Source organism: Danio aesculapii, chromosome 19 (assembly GCF_903798145.1).
Source record: "Danio aesculapii chromosome 19, fDanAes4.1, whole genome shotgun sequence".
Taxonomy (NCBI): Eukaryota; Metazoa; Chordata; class Actinopteri; order Cypriniformes; family Danionidae; genus Danio; species Danio aesculapii.
The window spans coordinates 25,315,417-25,336,326 of record NC_079453.1 but is presented as its reverse complement, the minus strand read 5'-3'; the positions used below and the strand labels follow the sequence as shown (position 1 = coordinate 25,336,326).

Sequence of the window (20,910 nt, the reverse complement as noted above, 5' to 3'; positions counted from 1 at the left end):
GTGGCCTTAAGCAACTCCAGTCATGGGGCCCACGTCCTGAAATGCACCCTTTCTGGTTTAATTTAATGTTTATTTATTTAGCTGTTTTTTAAAATATCACTTCTTTTTTATGTTTTATTGATAAATGATTAGTTTTCTTAAAGTGAATTTACAACTTCAAATAAATTTAACTGCCAGATCACTCCATAATTAGGGGTGGTGGATATTTTATTATATTATTACATAACATTACATTATTATGATGATATTATATTTTAGTGTGTATTAATATTTATGTAAAAATGTATTTGTTAATTATACAAAATATGATAGAAAACGATGTTATATGTAGTTTATAGTTGTACATTCATAGCATAATGTTTACTTCTAATCTAGATATTTATTGGTGGCTCCTAGATTTCCTTGGGCGCTAAAGTGGCCCCTTACCTCACTTATTGGTTAAATCCGCCCCTGTGTAATACTTTAGTAAAACGATGCTTCATAGAGAGAGAAACTAATTCGACATTTTCCAAACCTTTGGAAACCTTTGAAAAAGGTTTGGAAAAGCCTTTTCCAAACGGAACTGACGTTTTGGAGAGTGACGTTGACAGCGCACCATAGCAACGTGCTTGCTTATGCTCTCGCTTCGGTGTTCAGACCGAAGCAGTTGTGGGGAGAGAACAAACGCGCACAGATATTACAAAACGAGATTTGCAAACTACAGCATTATTCTGTGCTAGACGTAAACAAAATATTGTCACCGCATAGATATTTTCCGTTTGGGTACATCATTATTTTAAACGTATTTTCTTTACGTGTGAAAAGTTGAGACTGCACAAGATATGATGCTTGAGTCGATTGAAGTTACAGGTGAGTAACTTGCTATAATATAGAACATGGTAGTATACCGTTTTTGCTGATATTATAACGTTAAATGAATTGTTCTTTGGTGTGATGAATGGGTAGACAGACATAAATGCAAAAATTCTTTTTGGAGACTAATAAGGTGCTTAATTAAAGTGTTTGATTTTAAGTTATCTTGCAGAAAAACTTATGTCAACTTGAAAAACTGATAAAGACATTAAAATAATTGTTTTAATTGCTAAAAACAAAATTGTAAAATGAGTATATAGTGTTTGTCACTTTTTGTAAGTGCTAACTTTAAATATGTTTAAATATACTGTTAATTTGTATTCATGCTACATCAACCAACGAATCCATATGAATGTAATCATACAGACAATTTTATGTGCTTCTAGTTTGTCTCTGATGCTGAGACTGGTCCTTCTACTTCAGTGCACCTGTCAGAGTTGTTCTCTGTGATGAGGAGCATGGGATTGTTTCACAGCAGCACGTGGACTAGTGTTGCCATTGTGTGCCAGAGTTGCCTGACATAATAATACAGTTTATATGTATCCTAAGTCCGTCCTCCTTGGATGATGTAGATATATTTATAAAATCAGATGCCTGTATCCTAAGGGACACGTGGATTATGAAAGACTGGCGGATTGTTGAATGCAGAACATGATTGTTCAGCAGTATCTGTCATTCTGAATGAGTAAGACTATTTGTTTTGCTCTCTAATAGGATTAGCCTGCTCTGTGAAGGGAACTCACGAGACAGTGAAAGAGCTGCTTGCAACATGATTGATATCACTGTTCTGTTCGGATCTGGTTCTCGTCTTTTGTTGGAGTCGAGGTTAAGTGGGCGAAGGAGATTTTGTTTCCAAGGAAATGGGGACGCAAGACTGAACTGACGATGGCAGTGATGGTCTCAGGTTTTAAACCTACTGTATTTCCTTTACTTGAAATTCCACCTGAGCTTTCTATGTCCTGTATTAATGTAGGACTACATTTAGTCATTTGGCAGATGCCTTTGTCCAAAGCAAAGACATTTAGCAAATCAGCACAAAGAGGCAGTACACACAGTAAGTGCTAATTATACAAAGGATCTGTTAGTGCTCAACCCCCTTCTGGACTTGGTACTAACTTGGACAAGACCCTCTTCTGTTCACCTTTGGTCTTGAACTTGATTTAAATGTGACTCTTTTCTGGATTTGGCATTCACTAGAATGCGAGCACTTTCTGGACTTGGTATTAACTCGGATATGATCCCCTTTTGTGCTCAGTACTAACACTTTTCTGGTCTCTGGCCTGATTTGAGCATGACTCTCTTCCAGATTTATTCTTAACTCAAATATATGCCTCTTTGACACGTTGTTTTAATTTGGATATGACCCTCTTCTGATCTCAAGTGCAACTATTTCTTGACTGAAATGTGAACTTCATCTCGACTTGATATTAATTCAGAAAAGAAGCACTTCTCTTCTCAAACTTGACTCAGATACAACCATCTTGTGGTTTTGGACTTAACTCAAACATTGCCCTCATCTGGTTATGGTCTGAACTTGGTATTTTCTGCATGGAACATGACCCTTAACTAAATTTGGTGTTAACTTGGATGCAACCTTCTTCTGGTCTTGGACACATGACCCTCTTCTGCAATCTGTCTTGATCTGGTATTACCTTGGACACAATACTCTTATGGTCTAAGACTTGATTGGTTTTAGCCTTTTTCTGGACTCAGTATTGACTGAAACTTAAAATTAAAACCATGAAGAGAGGGTTGGACATAGAGTAGCTCTGCCAGTCAGGGTGGTTGAATTCAAGCGCATAAAATGGAAAGCAAATGAGAAGTACCATGAAGGGGCAGGACATGTTAGATAATAGAGAGCATTTGATTGGTCAAGATTTGATTAGAAACTGAAGAATGAGGTGACAAAAAAAAAAAATCATTGATCCATTTAGGCAGAAGTGACAAACTGCACACTTTGGATGTTTAAATCACGGTTTACATCTTTTAAATGGATTTATTTCACTGTTTTGGAGCACACTAGCTTGTAGATGCTTTTAAAGAGCCCATATTATGGCTTTTTGAAAATGCCCTTCCATGTAGTGTGTCACACAGCTCTAAGTGAAGTGAAATATCCAGCTAAGGCTTAAATCTGTAAGTTTACAGTGTTTAAAACTATTGATTCATCTATAAAAGAGTCGACTCATAGTGCTTCAAACGAGTCGTCTTGATAACGAGTTATTAGGTGTTTCGCGATGACGCAGCTACGAAACACAAGTAGTTGCACGCGCAAGCCCGGGAGATTTGAAACCTGCGGCCCCGCCCACTAACAGAAAAAAGACACACACACACACACACACAGAGACACACACAGACACCGGTAGAATGAAGTCACGCTGTGCAGATGGAGATTATTGACAGTTCACCCAAAGATGAAACCTTAGCATATAGCCTAGCCTTGAGCAGATCGAGAGCCTCTGGAAACTACCTGCTTACAAAGAAGACTTCATCCGTTTGTTAAAGGAAGGATCAGTATAGACTGTCAGAACAAGGATCAGTGGATCATGAATCAGTTTCTTCCCCCATTTCACCAGTGTAAGTACGTGCGATTAAAATTGTTGCCTCGTTTACTCTAGCTTGCAAATTATGCATTTAGTTGTGTTTTGTTACTTGTAACCGCGTGTGCTGTATCAGGTTAACTCTTTATATTCTCATATCGCGTGTAAAGCTACGTTGAAAACGCGACACGTGCCGCTTTGTTTATGGATAGTCAGCTATGTGTGTGTGTGTAATGTGTGTGTGTGTGGCTCCTCTGAGGACGGTCGTTTGTGTGAGTGTCTCCTCTTAGGAGGTTGATGTGTGTGTGTGTGTGTGTCTCTGAATAGGGTAAAGCTCTAGGCAAAGGGTGATCAAAGGGACCCGTTTGTAAAATGAGGACGGGGGGGGGGGGGGGGGGGGGGGTGTCGCGGTTGAAATCTTAGGGTTGTAATCGCGGATGTAACTGAGGACGCGGAGGGGGAGGGAGGTGTCGCCGCCGCGCCGTCTCTATTCTGGACGCGCCGGCCCTGTGTGTGCGTGTGTGTAAAAAGAGCAAGTAGACTGCTAGGACATATCCTCGCAAGTTCTTGGACTTTTTGCTTGATAAAATAGTTAGTCGTCAGTATTTTCTAGTCCATCGTCTGTATTTACATTCACCCACTGGCAGCCAAAATCCACTATGAAGCGTGTATGCACTGACTACTTTTATATTGTTGATAATCTGCTGGGCATTTCACTCTGTCTCGCCCTGAAGCCTGTCAGTGTCGTCGACCAATCGCAGCAGCCTGTCATTGGTCCAATCAGCGCAGATTAGCTTCGCTCTGTGGACGGGTTTGGGTACAAATGAATCGCTGAACGATTCATATGGGAGTCGCTGGGATAACTAGGTAAAAATAAATGCATATTATAAGACCATCAAAGTGTTGTTTGACCTTGCATGCATATTAGACTGTTGTTGGAGACCCTTACAACCTAAATATGACCCTATTTCATCTATAATATGGGCTCTTTAAAACTATACCATACTGAAAATAACACCAAAAAATTTTTTTATTACACAGTACCTTTAACTGAAATGTGGCCCTGCATGTGGTCTTGAGTAAAATGTGACCTTCAACTACATTTGTTATTATTTTGGACACAATTTTCTTTGGTATCTAGACTTAACTCAGATGTAATCCTCCTCTTGTGTTGATCTGAAGTTGATATTTGTTCTAGACTCTCTGGTCTTAATCTTGACTATGACATGACTCTTCTCTGGTTTGAGCTGGTCAAGATTAAACCAGAGGAAAGTCTCATCCAAAGCAAAATACTTTGTAAATATATTATTGATATTTCTCTCATTTGTAATTTGCTTTCAATAAATGCATCTATTCAATAAATAAATATAAATGTAATGTACATCTTTGCAATTTCCTTTCAGAAAGTCTTCGATGGCCAGAGATGGAAACTTCTAAGAGTTGCGTCCTGAACCCTATGGAGAAGCCTGTGAGCCCCAGTCAGTTGCATCTAGAGCGCATATCCTCAGGCGTACTGAAAGATCTGTTTAACACTGCCACTAACAGCTACAACACACTGCTTCAGAAAGAGTCAGATGCTCAGGAGAACCCTAAACATTCCTCCTACATAGGTCCCAAAAGAGTCTCCACAGCAACTCATGGTGAAAGACGCCTGCCGTCCCTGGCTCCTCTCTCCATGAGTGGCCTGGCCTTTGGTTGCAGAGACACTAGGCATGCCCAGTCTGTGTTCTCCTGTTTCTCCACCAGCAATTCTAAGCAAACAAACAGCATTACCTTGCTTGGCAGTTCCATCCGTCTGTCCCCCTGCCCCATCTCCAAGCCTAAAAACAGCTGCCCAGCTAGCACAAAACTTCCACAGCTGCCCAGAGTGCTACCAACTGCTCGTGATGGAGAGAACTCACTCAAGAAGCTGTGCATCCTCACTGCTATTAAACCATCCAATGTGGAGAAGGAAAAAGCCAGGTTTTTTAAATCAGACTTTAAAAACAACCCTCAATTTGAGTACAGCAATCCTCTGCCTCCACAGGTACTAGCAAAGCATAATAATGCTTCGGATCGCTTTCTCACACAGGTGAGTGGCCATAACCTCATCATATTAAAGGGGTGGTCCACTACAATATCATATTTTAAACTTTAGTTGATGTGTAATGTAGCTGTGTGAACATAAACAACATCTCTGAATGTAATACGCTCAAAGTTCAATGCAAAGGGAGACATTGGATTTACAGAGTTAGCTGAGCAAAGCCTTCACTGAACGAAGTTTAGGGACTACAAAAAAATACATCTGGGTTAGTGAGATCACAAACACTTCAGATTACGTGCATTCACTACGCGCATACACCCCGCGCAGCAACGGGGCGTGGCCAGAGGAGCTGTAATGTTATAGCAGAGAAAGCTGTCAAAGGACACAACACAAAGAGGGAAGTGCTTACAATTTAATTTTAATTATGTTCCAAAGAATTATAATAAATATATATCTAGCATTTGACAAAGGACAGCTTCCAGAATCTCTCCCAGTTCAGTGCTGGATTTAGCGAAAAACTCCTCGAAGAAGGAGCAGCTCCAATCATAATATAAGAAGCTGCCACAACCTGTAATTATTTTTATTTGTTAAAATTGATCTATTACATGCACAGTTTCTGGCGTTAACAGTATGTTGTAGCGAGGGCGCAAACAAGGATGTAGACAACAGGAAATGCTGTTTGGCACCGTTAACAATTTAGCTACACATTCATATTTATTCTTCAAACCGCTGTAAACACCCACAATCTCTTCTACATCTCAAATAACGAACTCGCAAAAAATATGTGAAAGTTTCATATTACTTACACATGCTTATAACCAGGGGCGTTGCTAGACATAAAGCTCTACTATATATATATATATATTTTTTTTTTTTATATAAATATTTATTATAAATAAAAGTATTCTTATTATTATACAATTATTCTTCTAAATAATCTTAAATGTAACTGGAAAACAATGTTAAGACAACTGGAGGGATATGCTAAGATCATTTAAGAAATTACTTTTGCATAAAAATTAAATTCATTAGAACGAAATTCTATAGACAATTCAATAAAATATAATAAAAAGATGTGTTATAGAATTATCTGTTGTAGACTTGACACATGGCAGATAATTAGGTTTATTAAGTCTTGCCTCTCTTACTCCTCATCCCTCCTTTTTGCTTCATACAAAAAAATCTATCAGGGGGCATGCTCAGTAAGATCATCGTCATATTGTTTAAGCTTTAGTTTTGTCGATTTGCAAAACAAAAAAGGCTGTTACGCCGGTTTAACAATGCATGAGCAGCGCGTGACAAGCAGGTAGCCTGCTTTTTTGGCGTGCATGTTAACTACTGGGACTCGCACCGGCAGAAGAGCGGCACGTGCGAGAGGCGCGCGGGTTCTCTGAGCACACACAGAGATGCGTCAGTTTGCTTTTTGATTAAACACATTGCTTTCACCAGCGTTGGTTCAGTTGCACATAGAGAATAACGTCTTTATTTCGGAATTAACACTCCTAATAAATACACTTGCATATGAAGTAAATCATATCTCAAAGCATTTACTGGGGCACTGGAGATTTTTACTGGGGCACAAGCCCCAGTGAATTGGGTCTAGCGTCGCCCCTGCTTATAACCCAAATATATCTGAAAGAAACTTGTTAGGTTTTATTTTAGAGAGTTGGCATGAGGTTCAGCTGTGTCCTCTGTGTCATTTTCTGCCTGATTCAGGCACAAACTGATATGGCTAACAAGAGCTACTCTCACTTACACAGCGCAAAAGCGTGCGCTTGTAGAGGTGTAATGCTTGTAATGCAATCAGAGCCTCTTGAGGGTGGGGCTTTCAGAGGAACTAGGTCATTTTCATGTTAGCTGAGTAGCTGTGTATAGTCACAGTAAGATATGAAAAAATAACGTTGCATTTTACAAATGAAGCATAAGCACACATTGCTTTGCATCTTATAAACACAACCAAGCCATAAAAATACACTCTGTACCACCCCTTTAAGATCTTTGTTTTACTTTTACACATAGCATCCAGCAATATCTTGTCAAAATTAAAGTCACAACAATCGAAAAATACAGTCTGCTTAAACTAATACCAAACAAACATGATATGTTTTCATGTTTTTATTGAGAACAACTTGTAAACATTAACATTGCAAGGTGGAAAAAGTATGTGAACCTTTGGATTTAATAACTGGTCGACCCTCCACTGGCAGCAATAACCTGCTGGCCTGCACAAGGGTCAAGAGGGATTTCGAGCTATTCCTCTTTATAAAACTGTTTCAGTTCAGCAATATGCTTGGGATGTCTGGTTTAAATCGCTGTCTTGACCAACAGAAAGCAGTTTGACATGAAAATTTTGATGCTCACTGTTTGTGTTTACATGTTAGTGTTAACCTTTTGCTAATTTCATCACTCAAAAATGTATAATCACTTTGCTTAACATTTTTACATTTATTTTTTCATACAGTCAATAAAACTGATGGGAAAATAACACAACCTCATCCTTGTGGTTAATATACCACTAGATGAAAAATTGTGCAGAAATGAGTCCAATATGCTTTAGCAGACTTTAGCATTAATAGTGTTGTCAACATAGTGTCGATGTGGAATACACTGATACTACTTAAGACAGATAGATATGCTAATTGGACACAATATAAGTAACTTGAAGTAACTAACAAGTGCTATTAAACCACATGTTTTTTCTTTCTGTTTAGTTTTTTGCTTAGTAGATAAAGACTTGACATGTTTGTTTGAGATCTCTGAGCCTAAAATGAGTTAAATTATGAGTGTGCCAAAAGTGATAGCAAAGTTTCTTTGTTAGTAATTCTTATAAATATAATATAATATCAAAGTCATTAAATAAGATTAATTAACTCCTGAAAGTGAACTTTCTGGTTTGAAGCTATGGTCACACTAGAGTTTGTGCGTGCGAAATTCTGTCATATGGCGCTGCGAAAAAGGGGCGGGATCAAGCAAGATGATTAGACATAAAAAAAAAAAAGCGAGTGATTGCTCCATATTTTAAATTTCTGTACAGAGAGGTCATGTTTTGAACATCGATTAGTCTCACGCAGTCAAGTGATGCAATTTCGCAGGTCAGAGTTCACCAAGCTTGAACTTTCCAATGACCTTGCGTTTCCAGTCTGACCCATTTGCATGCGTATGAATGGAAGTCTATGGGGAGAAAAGTGCAGTGTGACCGTAGCTTTATAAACCTTTTTGAATGCTAAAGAGTTCATTAATTTAATATAATTCAGTTTCCTGCTAACTATTGACAGAGCCCACCAGCTCAAAAGCAGGGGGGCCATATAGCATTTTGAAAAATATATTAGAGATCCCACAATAGTTTTCTGCCTCAGCTGGCTGCAAAAACAACAACAACTACTACATAAAATTATAGTTTACCAGTGAGCTGGATAATGTCTATAAGAACACATCGCAGTGTATAGTGGCTGTATTAGAGGTTTGTGTGGGTGAATGGAGTCATTTCAGACTATTATATTGATTATCTCAGAGTGCAGAGCTCATTGTGATCTCCCTTAGGCGTATCCTGACAGATCACAAATCAGATTTCATAAATCCACACTCTGCCTCAACTGTGGCCTAGTTATTTGCTGAGGTCTATTCAGTCACACATTACAATTGAGTTTTTTTTTTGAGCTGTGCTTCATGTAAACATGTTTTACTTTACTTACACCATTGTTTCATCTTAAAGTACAAACAGTATTAAGATGCATTAAGAAACATTCAAATGTGTTTCTATCTTAAGAAGTCATCAAAAGTGGATAAGCTCAAAATACTTTAGACTCTGTGTTTTAAGTTGTAGCCTATTGGCTATGTCTGAAAGTTTACTGTTGTCTCAGGCTGTGCGGATCATGGAGCTGGCCCTGCAGAAATATGGCTCCTATGAGAAGTTCGAGCAAGCCACAGGAGGAAATCTCCTCACCAAGAGCCGCATTGGGTCCCATGTCAAAAAATACATGGAGAAGGAAGGATGCACAGGAGAGGTGAGAGAGTGAGATAATTAAAAATGATTGTTATCTGGAAAAAAAAAAAATAGAAAATACATAGCACTATTAAAAACAACACACAAAGGGCCCTATCATACAACCGACGCAATAAGGTGCAAGACGTGTTTAGCAACATTTGTTGCTATTTTTAGACCAGCGCAAGCCTTATTTTCCCGTTTTGAGCCACGCTGTTTAAATAGCAAATCCATTTGTGCTTCTCTGTGGACTCATGGGTGTTCCAGCCTACAAAGAATGTGTGTTAAGGTGCATTGTTGGTGTGTTGTTATTTTGAGGAACTAAAATAGACTGAGCAATTGATTAGCTGAAAGCTGGTCTAAAGTCCAGTGCAGAGCACATTAGTTGTTTGCCTTAAATGCTTACACAGTGCTTAATACACACTGGATGTACAGCAAAACGATAAATGCACTATATAAAGACACAATATATTAGATTACATTACATTACATTACAATACACAAATATCTTTATAAATGAAAAATAATTAAAGGATTAAAATATTACAAAAATTATTGTTTTCTACATAAATATAAAAACCACTGCCTTCATGCCTTCTTTACCCCAGGGGGGCTTTTTTCAGTTTATTTATGACAACTTGCTTTTGTATAATGTTATTATTATTAGTAGTAGTATTTATTATATGCAAATTTATATTTGTTTAAATAAAAACAAGCTTAAATTTATCCACCTGTTGGGTTTTTGATCATATGGGGCATAGGATGTGTGTTTGGAAATAACCACACCTCGTTATTATTGTTCATTTATTAATTTGCTGGAAATTAGAACTGAATTTAGAAATAGCTTTGAAACAAATCTTTGCACTTAACAAACTAAATTAAATTTGTAGGCTGATGGATGTCTTCAGTGGAGTGCGTACAACATCGTTTTCTTATCCACGAAAGTAAAGGAGTAAAGTAAATAGTAAAAGTAAAGTAAAGAGAAAGTAAAGAGGCTGAATGGAGAAGGTTTATTCTTTATCCTTGTGCTGCCAGTCTGTTTAACTGTTTTCTCACTATAGAAGCGTTCAGTTTATCCACTTACAAATCCACCATGTAAATAGCAAATGCACCATGGTGTGACACAACTGACACAGCTGATTGGTTTAATGCACGTTATGCTCAAAACACACCCATAACTCTTTAAGAGAATAAGCACAACCCTGTTAGACCATGCTCCGTGGCGCAAACCATATTTTTCCATCCTTAAAATAGAAAAAAAAATTCGGACACGGCCTTAATGCTTTTGTGCCATGTGCTTTAGACTAGATCCTAGATCGTTAAAATAGAGCCCAAATTATGTCTCTTATGCTGACCACGGCTGCATTTATTTGTTCAAAAAAACTGTACAGTTGTGTAATATTATTGTGATTTTGAATAACTATGTTCTAAATGTATATTTTCAAAAATGTATTTATTCCTCTTAACCAAATTTTCAGCATCATTACTCCAATCCCACAAGTGTTTCTTTATTCTGAAGTGCTTGATTTGGTGCTTAAGATACATTTTTTATTTTTGATGCTTAATATATTTGGCAGCACGATGAGGAATATTATGATAATGTAAATATATACTATTTTAGTAACACTGTAAAACTGTAATTTTTTTTATTAATATTTTTATTTACCTTATTACCTTTTATGTATATGGTTTGTTTATATTGTAATTGGTAGGTTATTGCTATATTTTTAGTTAAAGGTTTAGTTGATTCATGCATTAAATTTACTAAATATTTAGTATCCCTCAAGTGAGTCCACACCTTTATGAATTTCTTTGTTCTGTTAAACGAAAAATATATTTTGTAGAAATATTGCAACCATTGACATCCATAGTAGGAATAACAAATACTATGGAGGTCAGTAGTTACAGGCTTACAGCATTCTTCAAAATATCTTCTATTTGTGTTTAAAAAAGAAACAACTGATTTTTTTATTTTTGGGTGAACCAACCCTTCAATCCATCTGTGCTGATTAAAAGTTACCATTGCTTCCTAGTGCGATCCCCAATATTTTGAATGTTAATTTTAAGGTGTTTTCGTTTTGTCTTAAGAACATTGTACATAAATGTAGAATTTTCTCTCTGCAGATTGTGGTTCATCTTACTGATGACCTGCTGTCCAGAGCGTCAATGACTGTGGTGAACGGCAGACCTACACTCACCATCAACATCTCTACTGCCAGAGAGCAGTGGCTGGAGGGGATGCTAAGGCATGAAATTGGTGTGTTCGTCTTAATCTCATAGTCATTTGAGTCTCAAATTAAGTAACTGAATAGAATAGTGGAATAGAATAGCAGCTCCTTTCACTCTTGTTATGTAGTTTAGATCGTGTCTCGGTCACCCCAATAAAATCAGCCATCCGTGCTCCAGCAACTTGTGTTCCTGTTGTCAGAGATTGTTAAATCCTGTGCATATCAAAGCTCAGTGTCAAGACTACAGTAATTACATTCCCTTGCTGTGTGTTCTCAATCTACCCACTTTCTCTATTTGCTGCTGGAGAGCAGCGTTTATACTGTTGTTGTAAAGAAATGTACAATCCCCACAAGACTCTTAGATAAAGAACTGAGTTTCGTACCTATGTACCATTGACTTCATAGTATTTGTTTGCCTTTTTAAGGAAGTCAAAAGTTATTAGTTTTCAGCTTTTTAAAAAATGTCTTCATTTGTGTTCAACAGACGAAAGAAACTCATAAAATTTAGAACCACTCGGGGGTGAGTAAATAATGACTACATTTTCATTGTTGGGTGAACTATTCCTGGATGTGTACTTGTACTCAAAGGGTTAGTTCACTCAAAATTCTTTCATTAATTACTCAACCTCATGTCATTCCAATTCCCGTAGACCTGAGACGTTAATCCTTAAAACACAAATTAAGATACTTTTGATGAAATCCATAAACTCTCTCATCCTCCACTGCAACAGTCCTTGATGTTAAAACACCTAATACAAAGATACACCCTATTGAACATGTATTAAACACAAAGACATGACCTTTTTTGATGGACACTATAAACTATATAACTGCAGTTTCACTATGCTTATATATTGTCCACCCTATACACACACTACTCCTTAACTTTTCTTCTTTTGACTGTAATGTAATAATCTGAACATTTTGTAAAGCTGATTTGGAATGATAATTATTAAGTATTATTAAGATAATTGAAGGTGCTGTATGTACGTTTTTGACTCTTCTAAAGCATAAAAATACCATAATAGATATTTAAGAAACACACCAAGTGAACATTCTTGTATATCTGAAAAACAATGCTGAAGCCAGATATTCTGCTTTGAAAATGTGAGTTACGTGACAGAATGCTGTCTTTGTTTTGGTTATTTTAACCCGCCCAATGCCAGTTTAAACAAATTTTATTAAAGCAGCCTGGGTTGCCTTTTTGAAAACCACCTATTTCCTTCATTCAGTCATAAACGCTCTCAAAGCAAGCATTCGCGACCGAAATGCGACCTCCGGTGGACAGTTGCAGACTCCGAAATGAGACGCAAATTCAGAGTTTCACATGAGGTTATTAATTAGCAAGTAATATAAATATTATGAACTTAAACAATAGGTGAGCAGGTTACATTGTAATCACGTGTCCTAACAACATGTTACGTGATGAGATTTGCAGTGATAAACAATTGGGCTGTTTGCACCAGACGCAACATGACAACTCACCAAATGGTAAGGTTTATAATCTAATTAATACATATTAAACCTCTTTACCATTATTAAATGTAGATGCTAAATCACTGATATGTGTTGGTTTTTTATTATTTTACAATTCTAAAGTTCAATTTCAAATTATTTAATTTATTTAAAAAGATCTGAGGTAGACTATCTGTTGCTGCTTTCAGTAGTATGGCAATAAATGTCAGGTAAAATGGAATTCAAACTCACATTGTTAGCATTTAACACTGAAAAAAGCACATGTGGTGTACCTGAAGTGATCATTGTCATTTATCCTGTTGTTCACCTGTGAGAAATAGAAGCTGAGGTGTTGATTAGAACCAAAACTACTTTTAATGGAGAATACTGCTTCTATTGCGAGCTGTGGCTTTTATTTAGAACAAGATTTAAATCAGCCTTTAGGCTAGAGACTCGCTTCTGTTGGTCGTCAATCTGCCAACCTGCGCTTGCTTTTATTTTAATCCAAGAATGCAATATTAGTTCAACCACTAGGTGTCAAATTTACATACTGCACCTTTAAGTGCTGTACAAATAAACTTGATTTTACTTCAATGTTCAAAGGCCAGAAAAAGGAACCCAAAATTTTGTCGAAACATTTACATGTGACTTAAGTGGGTAAACTGTAATCAAACACAGTTTGGCCTGATTTGATTGGTAAAGTAAACCAGTCTTCATCTTCTTTGGCTCAGGTACGCACTATTTCCGTGGCATCAACAACAGTCGTCAGCCGTGGAGCAGCATCGGTGGTAGGAAGAAACACGGTCTGCGGCCTATCAACCCCACTGAGGAGGGTCTGGCAAGCATCCATAGTGTGCTCTTCCGCAAGGATCCCATCCTGTGGCGCGCAGCCCTGCTCTACTACACCGTCTATCAAGCCAGCCGCATGTCCTTCTCACAGCTGTTTCACGACCTGCGTCGATTCGTCCATGACCCCAACACACGATGGGACTACTGCGTCAGAGCCAAACGAGGACAGACAGACACCACATTGCCAGGTAAACAAGTACAAGTACACAAGTCTTCCACACATATGGGGTTCAACTATTCTTTGTGCAAATCATTTGTAAAGCTATTGTAATGGAAATGTTTGGTAAATGTACACCTGCTTCTCACCGTGTATAAAAGTTTGTTTGGTCTTTTTAAGCTGAGAGTCGATAACTGTATGTCGATATGGGTAAAACTATAAGTAAAAGTAGTCATCACTACAGTTGTCCAATCAGTGGATGAAGGTCGGGACAAATATACTGACCAATTATCATTCTGTACTTCTGTACTACTCTGTAGAACCACTGAACAACAAAGAAATTAATACTACTGGTTACTGCATTTTAATATTCAATATTATTCTTCAAAATGACATAAAAAATAATACGTTACTGCCATGGATTCCAGAAAATAGCATCCAAAGTGTCCCCTGGGACTTTGAAGCTGGCTAAACGTGTTTTTCTGGACACTTTTTTATTGAACATTTATTGTTAGGCATATGGCCTATTAGTCTTTTTGCATTATTGTAATAAACTGGAGCCAAACTTTAGAAGGGGATCCAGAATATAACCCTCCAGAACTTGTAACTTGCACAGTAAAGTTGTAATTTATAAGAGGAAATTATGATAATTGTGTAACATAGACACTTCAGTATAAATTCATATATTTACGAAGCATTTGTGAATCCGGAGGAGTTTTTAGGAAGATCTGTTTTACATGCAAATTACTATATTTATGAATGTTTGATGAATGAGGCCCATTGCTTTTTTTAAAACAGATTGTTTGTAATTCAGGGTGTTTCAGTAAGGACCAGGTTTATTTAGATGGCATCTTGAAGATCTTCAGACACCGAGAAAAGATTGACTTCCAGCTGCTCATGGCTCTGGGAAAGGTATGTTTAAAGTCAACATTCAAAATGGTCTTATGAATGTTTAAATGGCAGCGTTACGCTGAAAAACAAAACAATATTTTTCCCCAAATGATTCGCTCATACTATACTTTCATTCACCTTTATGGATATTTAAAGATATACCATTAAACATGCTGTAAAAATTCGATGCATGTTTGCTTAAGTGCCCAAAAACTACAAGTAAAACACATTGACCAAATAAATATGATTTTGTACAATTACTTCCCAGAATTGTCCCAAACATCAGAGATCCGTTTCCAAATTCTGAAACTGCAGTTGTTATGGTGTGGCGTCTGCAGTTCTGAGGCGTAACACATTTTTAATGGAGGAAAAAGAGTGGAAACATACTTTTTATTATTGATATAAGACATGATTATTTTATTCTCTTGAACACAACAAGATGTGGCAACAGTGATTTATTTAACATATTTTATGCAATATTCTAATTTTACACACAAGTTAAATTTGCAGCATTGGGTGGCATTAAAAGTTGTGTGTGTGTATCTGGATTTTCCTTACATTGAGGGGACCAATACCCGTAATTTTTAATCTTATAAAGGAACAGTTATTTGTCTTCTGGTTTGGTATGAAGCTAATAAATCCTACAATATAAAGTATTGAAAATCAAAATATTCAATATTCAGTGAGTGGGCTTGACAAACCACCTGTAGAAAACACACTCTTTCATCTTGCTGACACTTTTAACCAACACTTGTACCAGTGTTTGCACATTTGCACCAGACACTTTCTTACAATCACTCCTCATCTCATCTTCATCCACTTATCTGGGGCTGGGTCGTGGGGACACCAGTCTTAGGAGAGAACCCCAGATTTCCTTCTTGTCCATGTTCTCCGACTCTACTTTTGACACAGCCATGAGGAGCTATGGCTGTAAGGCCTGTGGTGCCTGTCAAGGCGGCAATCCACGAACCTGGTGGTGGAGACTGGAAGTAAGGGATGTCGTCAAGCTGAGGAAGGAGTTCTACAGGGCTTGGTTAGCTTATAGAACTCCCAAAGCAGCTGATGGGTACCAATAGACCATGTGTACTTCAGCCTGGACAGTTGAGGAAGCAAAGACTTTGGCCTGGAAAGAGTTCAGGGAGACCATGGAGGAAGACTACCGGTCGGCCCCAAATAGATTCTGGCAAACCATCCAGCAACCCAGGAGGGGAAAGCAGTTCCACACAGACACTGTTTACAGCGAAAGTGGGGAGCTGTTGTTGTTTTTGGACGGTGGAAGATATACTTTGAGAATTTCCTCAACCTCACTGACATGATTTCCATTGAGGAAGCAGAGACTGGGGATGCAGGGGTGGACTCACCCATCACCCAAGCTGTGGTCACTGATGTAGTTTGCAAGCTTCGCAATGGCAAAGCAGTGGGGGTGAATGAGATACACCCTGTGTAACTCAGGTCTCTGGATATTGTGGGGCTGGCGCTACGTCTCTACAATATCGCATGGAGGTCGGGGACAGAACCTCTGGACTGAGCAACTGGGGTGGTGGTTCCCATTTTTAAGGAGGGGGTCCGGAGGGTATATTCCGACTATGGAGGATCACACTTCTCAGCCTCCCTAAAAAACTCTGAACAAGTTAAACAGTAGCCCATTCAAAAGCCCATTCAGTAGCCCATTCAAAAGTACTCAAGAGTAGTGTATATTACGCTGGGAAAGGTTGATGCAGGTTTGTGGACGTGTGTGTGTAAACGTAACATTCTGTAGTGCATTTACTTATTGTTTACGGCCATTTCGGTCATCATACAGTAAAAATCCATCATCTTCTCATCAGTGACATTCAGTCTAAACAGTTTCTGGGTCATTGCATGTAAGTATCTTCTTGGACACTTTTAAACGAAGATGGCCAAACTAGGCCCACGGGCCAAAGTTGGCCCTTTGTATCCTTCAATTTGGCCTCCAGAGGGAAAAATGATTGGATTGGGAAATGACTAATAGAAAGGCATTACTCGTTTCTTTTTTATTGTAACCTTTTGTTTGTTTTTTTTATTGTTGAGCCACTAAAAAGCAAACTGAAATTAAATGTTGTGCATGAATCAGATCTTTAAAAAATTTACATTCTGTAACTTATGGCTCGTTTCCACTGACTGGTTCGGTACGGGTCACCTTTATCAGGCTTGTGTTTCCACTAACAAGGGTACCCTTTTGGTGGGCGTGGTGTATGACAGAAAGTTTCAGTCGACGTCATTCTCGCTCGAGGAAATGTCTACAATGAAGCTGTACGGGTCACTTACATATCATATGAGAAGCACTTCTCACAAAACAGATGCTTCATACACATAAATACTTGTGTAGAAATGTTTATTACTAACTTTTCTATGAACATGAGTTGATTATAACTGCAGATCAATGTCAGTGCGAAACCTACTGTAACGTCTGTAATTATATTAAATAACTAAATAAATGAACAAATATAAACAAATACAGCCCCTTACAGTCTCCGATATGTTACCAACTACAGAAGAACTACACACAACAGACATTTTCGTCAGTATTTAGGTTCAAAACAACACAAAATATAGCCCACAGTCAGTGAAAACCTCGTATCTGTGTCTAATCTTCAGCAGCACATGTAGCCTCTGTTAGAGAGTAATTCCCTCATTCCCGGTTCATATTAGTCCAAAAGGTGAGGATAATAAGTTAAACATGGCATTTTGTTCATGTTTGCTGAATAATGTGCTCCTTTTTTTCCGGCTTCTCCTTTGTTTTTTCACGCTTCACTCTCGCGTTTGTCAGTGTCTGACAGGATCGGGTTTCAAAAGCACGTCAACAATCAAGCACAGGTTATTATCATCAGCTCTAGAAGTTTGTTATTTCAGATATAATGTTAGACGCGCGCGGGCAAGAAATCGAAACCGCTCGCGCCTCAGACTGGCTCGTAAAAAACTACGGGGCACAGGGTAAATCTGCTCTTCTTCTTAGATTTGTGGCTGTTCATCAAGAGGACGACAAGGTTTGTTTGAGCCCAGATCAACCATGGCTCGTTATTATATGTATTTATATTTCCGCTATAATCTCGCTGTGTTTCAAACATGGTGGGTTTTTTGTTTTCATTCTGGCTTGTTGCGTAAGCGTATGACGTATCTCTGTAAACCAATAGCGTTCAGCTGCGTGTGTGGCTCCGCCTTTTGGTACCCTTTCTCGTGTTTGGTACCCTTTCGAAAGGGTGCCGAAAAAGTGGTACGGTACGGTTCGGTTCGGTACGCTTTTTGACAGTGGAAACGGTCATAAAAGCGTACCAAACCGAACCGTACCGTACCACTCAGTGGAAACGGGCCATTAACAAATACAAAACGAGGCAAAGGCAGGTTCAGCATGACTAGTGTATTCGGCATTGAACTCCATTGTTTGGATGTTTTTAATGGTTTTATTGTAATAAGTTCGTTAAATTAATATAAATTTCAAAAAAATAGAATGCATTAGTAAATACGGTTCAAGTGTTTTTTTCTATTTATTTATAAATATTAAGAAATAAATAAGGAAATTACCCATGGCAACTTTAATGTAATACAGTTTCCTATATTTGCTTTCGGCTCACAGCTCTCAATCAAACTTGGATTTTGGCCCCTGCTTTTAATGCGTCCAAACAGTTTGCTGCATGTCTTGAGGTAGTTCAGTATGGTGCAATTTGATTGGACAGGAATCACAGGACTGATTTTTCTAATCCCCAAGTACAGGTAAAAAATAAAGTGGTGACTGCAGATTGAAAGAAAGTAGTGGAGTAAAAGTACCAATACTTCACTAAAAATGTACTCAAGGAAAAGTAAAAGTACACATTTTTAAAACTACTTAGTAAATTACAATTCCTGAGAAAAACTACTCAATTACAGTAATTTGAGTATTTCTAATTAGTTGCTTTACACCACTGGCATTTATGAAGTGTGCTTCACACAGGTGAGTGGGCTTGACAAACCACCTGTAAAAACAATCTTCTCTTTATAACCCCCGCCTTACGTAATCGTAAGCACTTAATCTTCTGAGCACTAACAGTTCCTTTGTGTAATCAGCACTTCTTTTGTGTATTGCCTCTTCTTGTTGTATCACTGAATGCCTCCCCAACTGTAAGTCATTTTAGACAAAAGCATCTGCTAAATGACAAAGATAACTGTATGTGTGTTGTGCAGGTGTCCTATGAGGATGTGGAGCGTCTGAAAGGTCTGGCTCTGATGGATCATGTGCGGATTCCGCACTTCCTACAGGACCAAGCGCATTACACAGAGCAGCTTCATAAAATCATGGAGGTCAACCAGTTAACTGACGCAGAGCTGAGCACACTCATCTGAACATGTGGTCTTTGAGTTTCTGTTCTTACAAATGAAACAGCTGCTTTGTAAATAGGTGAATTTCATCAAGAATATGTCCAGATCAATATTTTAAATACTTCCTCTCCAATTCTGTAACAAATTATTTTGTCACAAAATAATTTTGATTACTGCGATGTGCAAATTAGCAGCATTCCTCTAATTAAAATGATCATTAACATAATATAGTAATTCAAAACATGATTTTTATGTGTATAAAATGTGATCCTGGCATGTTTTTATGAGTTTCACCCTGGTGAGGACTGAAAAACAAAGAGATTTCTGGGATAAAGACTGCAATACATAGTCATACAGTGGCCTATAGAGCTGTATTTGTTTTTCTTCAGTGAAAGTTATTCTTTGAGTATTATTGAAGGGCGTTGAGTCCTATCAGAAGACACTCAGGACATTTGTATTCTCTTTTGAGGAGGTATTGAAATTAATGCCAAAATTACAGATTTCCATCAGTTACATGTTGCCAAACACTCATATGAACTACAAGTTCCTTAAGCCATTTATTTTCTCTAATTTCTAATTACATTTTTTTAACAGTCAATACTTTTTGGTGCCAATATGTTAATTTGTTAAAGAAGTGTATTTTATGTAAGTCAACCATCATATTTGTGCTAAGTGTAAATGATATTAATAACGTCTTGCTACAACATTTTTACTCCCTTAATTTTATTGTTGCTGTGCAGTATCTGACCTTTGACCTTGCTCTCATCCATCATTTTTCCATGTACTTGTTGCCTCTAAAAAGTTGCCTGTGAAATGCTCTATGGCCCTAGACAATTTTCCTTTTTAAAATGATTTTATTACACTTAAAGGATTTAATAAATGAATGCCTTGCTTTTCGACATGCTCAGATGTTTAATTTAAAGAACAGAACCCTAGATTGTGATTTAGCCACTGACACTTAACAAAGTATGATCATTGTTTTCATGTGAGCAATGATTAATCTCCATTCCCGCAAAGCCCTTTCAAGCACACTGTACAGTGATCTTTTGACAAACTCTTTCCACAGGTGTCTGTTCTCACATGTCTCTGTAAGCAGATCCTGCTGTCGCTTCACTCACCTGCTGACTGACACCTACATCAGGACACACAGGACAAAAGCTTTACACACACACACACACACACACACCTCATTAATCTCTCTGAGCGCTTAGTTTTCACACTTCCTGTAATCTGTAGGATTGAGCTGGGATTGTAGTATCTTTAGGGCATTCGTGCAATGCAAATTACCCCAGAATGATATGAACAGGCACAAGTGAAGCACATATTGTTAATCTCTGGGTCTGTCATCAGTCATGGTAAAAGTTATTGACACCTTTGGTAAATATGAGCAATAAAGGCTGTGAGAATAAAATTGTAGTGTTTCCTTTTTTAGTTTTTATTTAAAAAGATGTAAAAATCAAACCTTTTATTAAAATAAAACAACTGAAAGTGTGAAAATATTTTTTTCTCTATTCATATTGGGTAAACTGATTGGCCTGCTGGTTTCTGGAATGGCCTAAGCAGAATTTAATTTTTTTGTCAGTGACACATTTTTGGGTTCTGTTTTGGATCCTTGTCATTACTGA

General features: G+C 37.7%; 1 protein-coding gene across 1 annotated transcript; it reads left to right on the top strand.

The window, feature by feature from the left end:
• Window positions 1–663: 663 nt before the first annotated feature.
• On the top strand, window positions 664–19,852 carry matcap2 (microtubule associated tyrosine carboxypeptidase 2). Its single transcript, XM_056480109.1, has 7 exons — window positions 664–849; window positions 4,793–5,460; window positions 9,273–9,416; window positions 11,519–11,651; window positions 13,809–14,114; window positions 14,898–14,995; window positions 19,151–19,852. Exons 1-7 carry the CDS (start codon window positions 822–824, stop codon window positions 19,307–19,309), a joined length of 1,536 nt encoding a protein of 511 aa, XP_056336084.1. The 5' UTR covers window positions 664–821; the 3' UTR covers window positions 19,310–19,852.
• The last annotated feature ends 1,058 nt before the right edge of the window (window positions 19,853–20,910 follow it).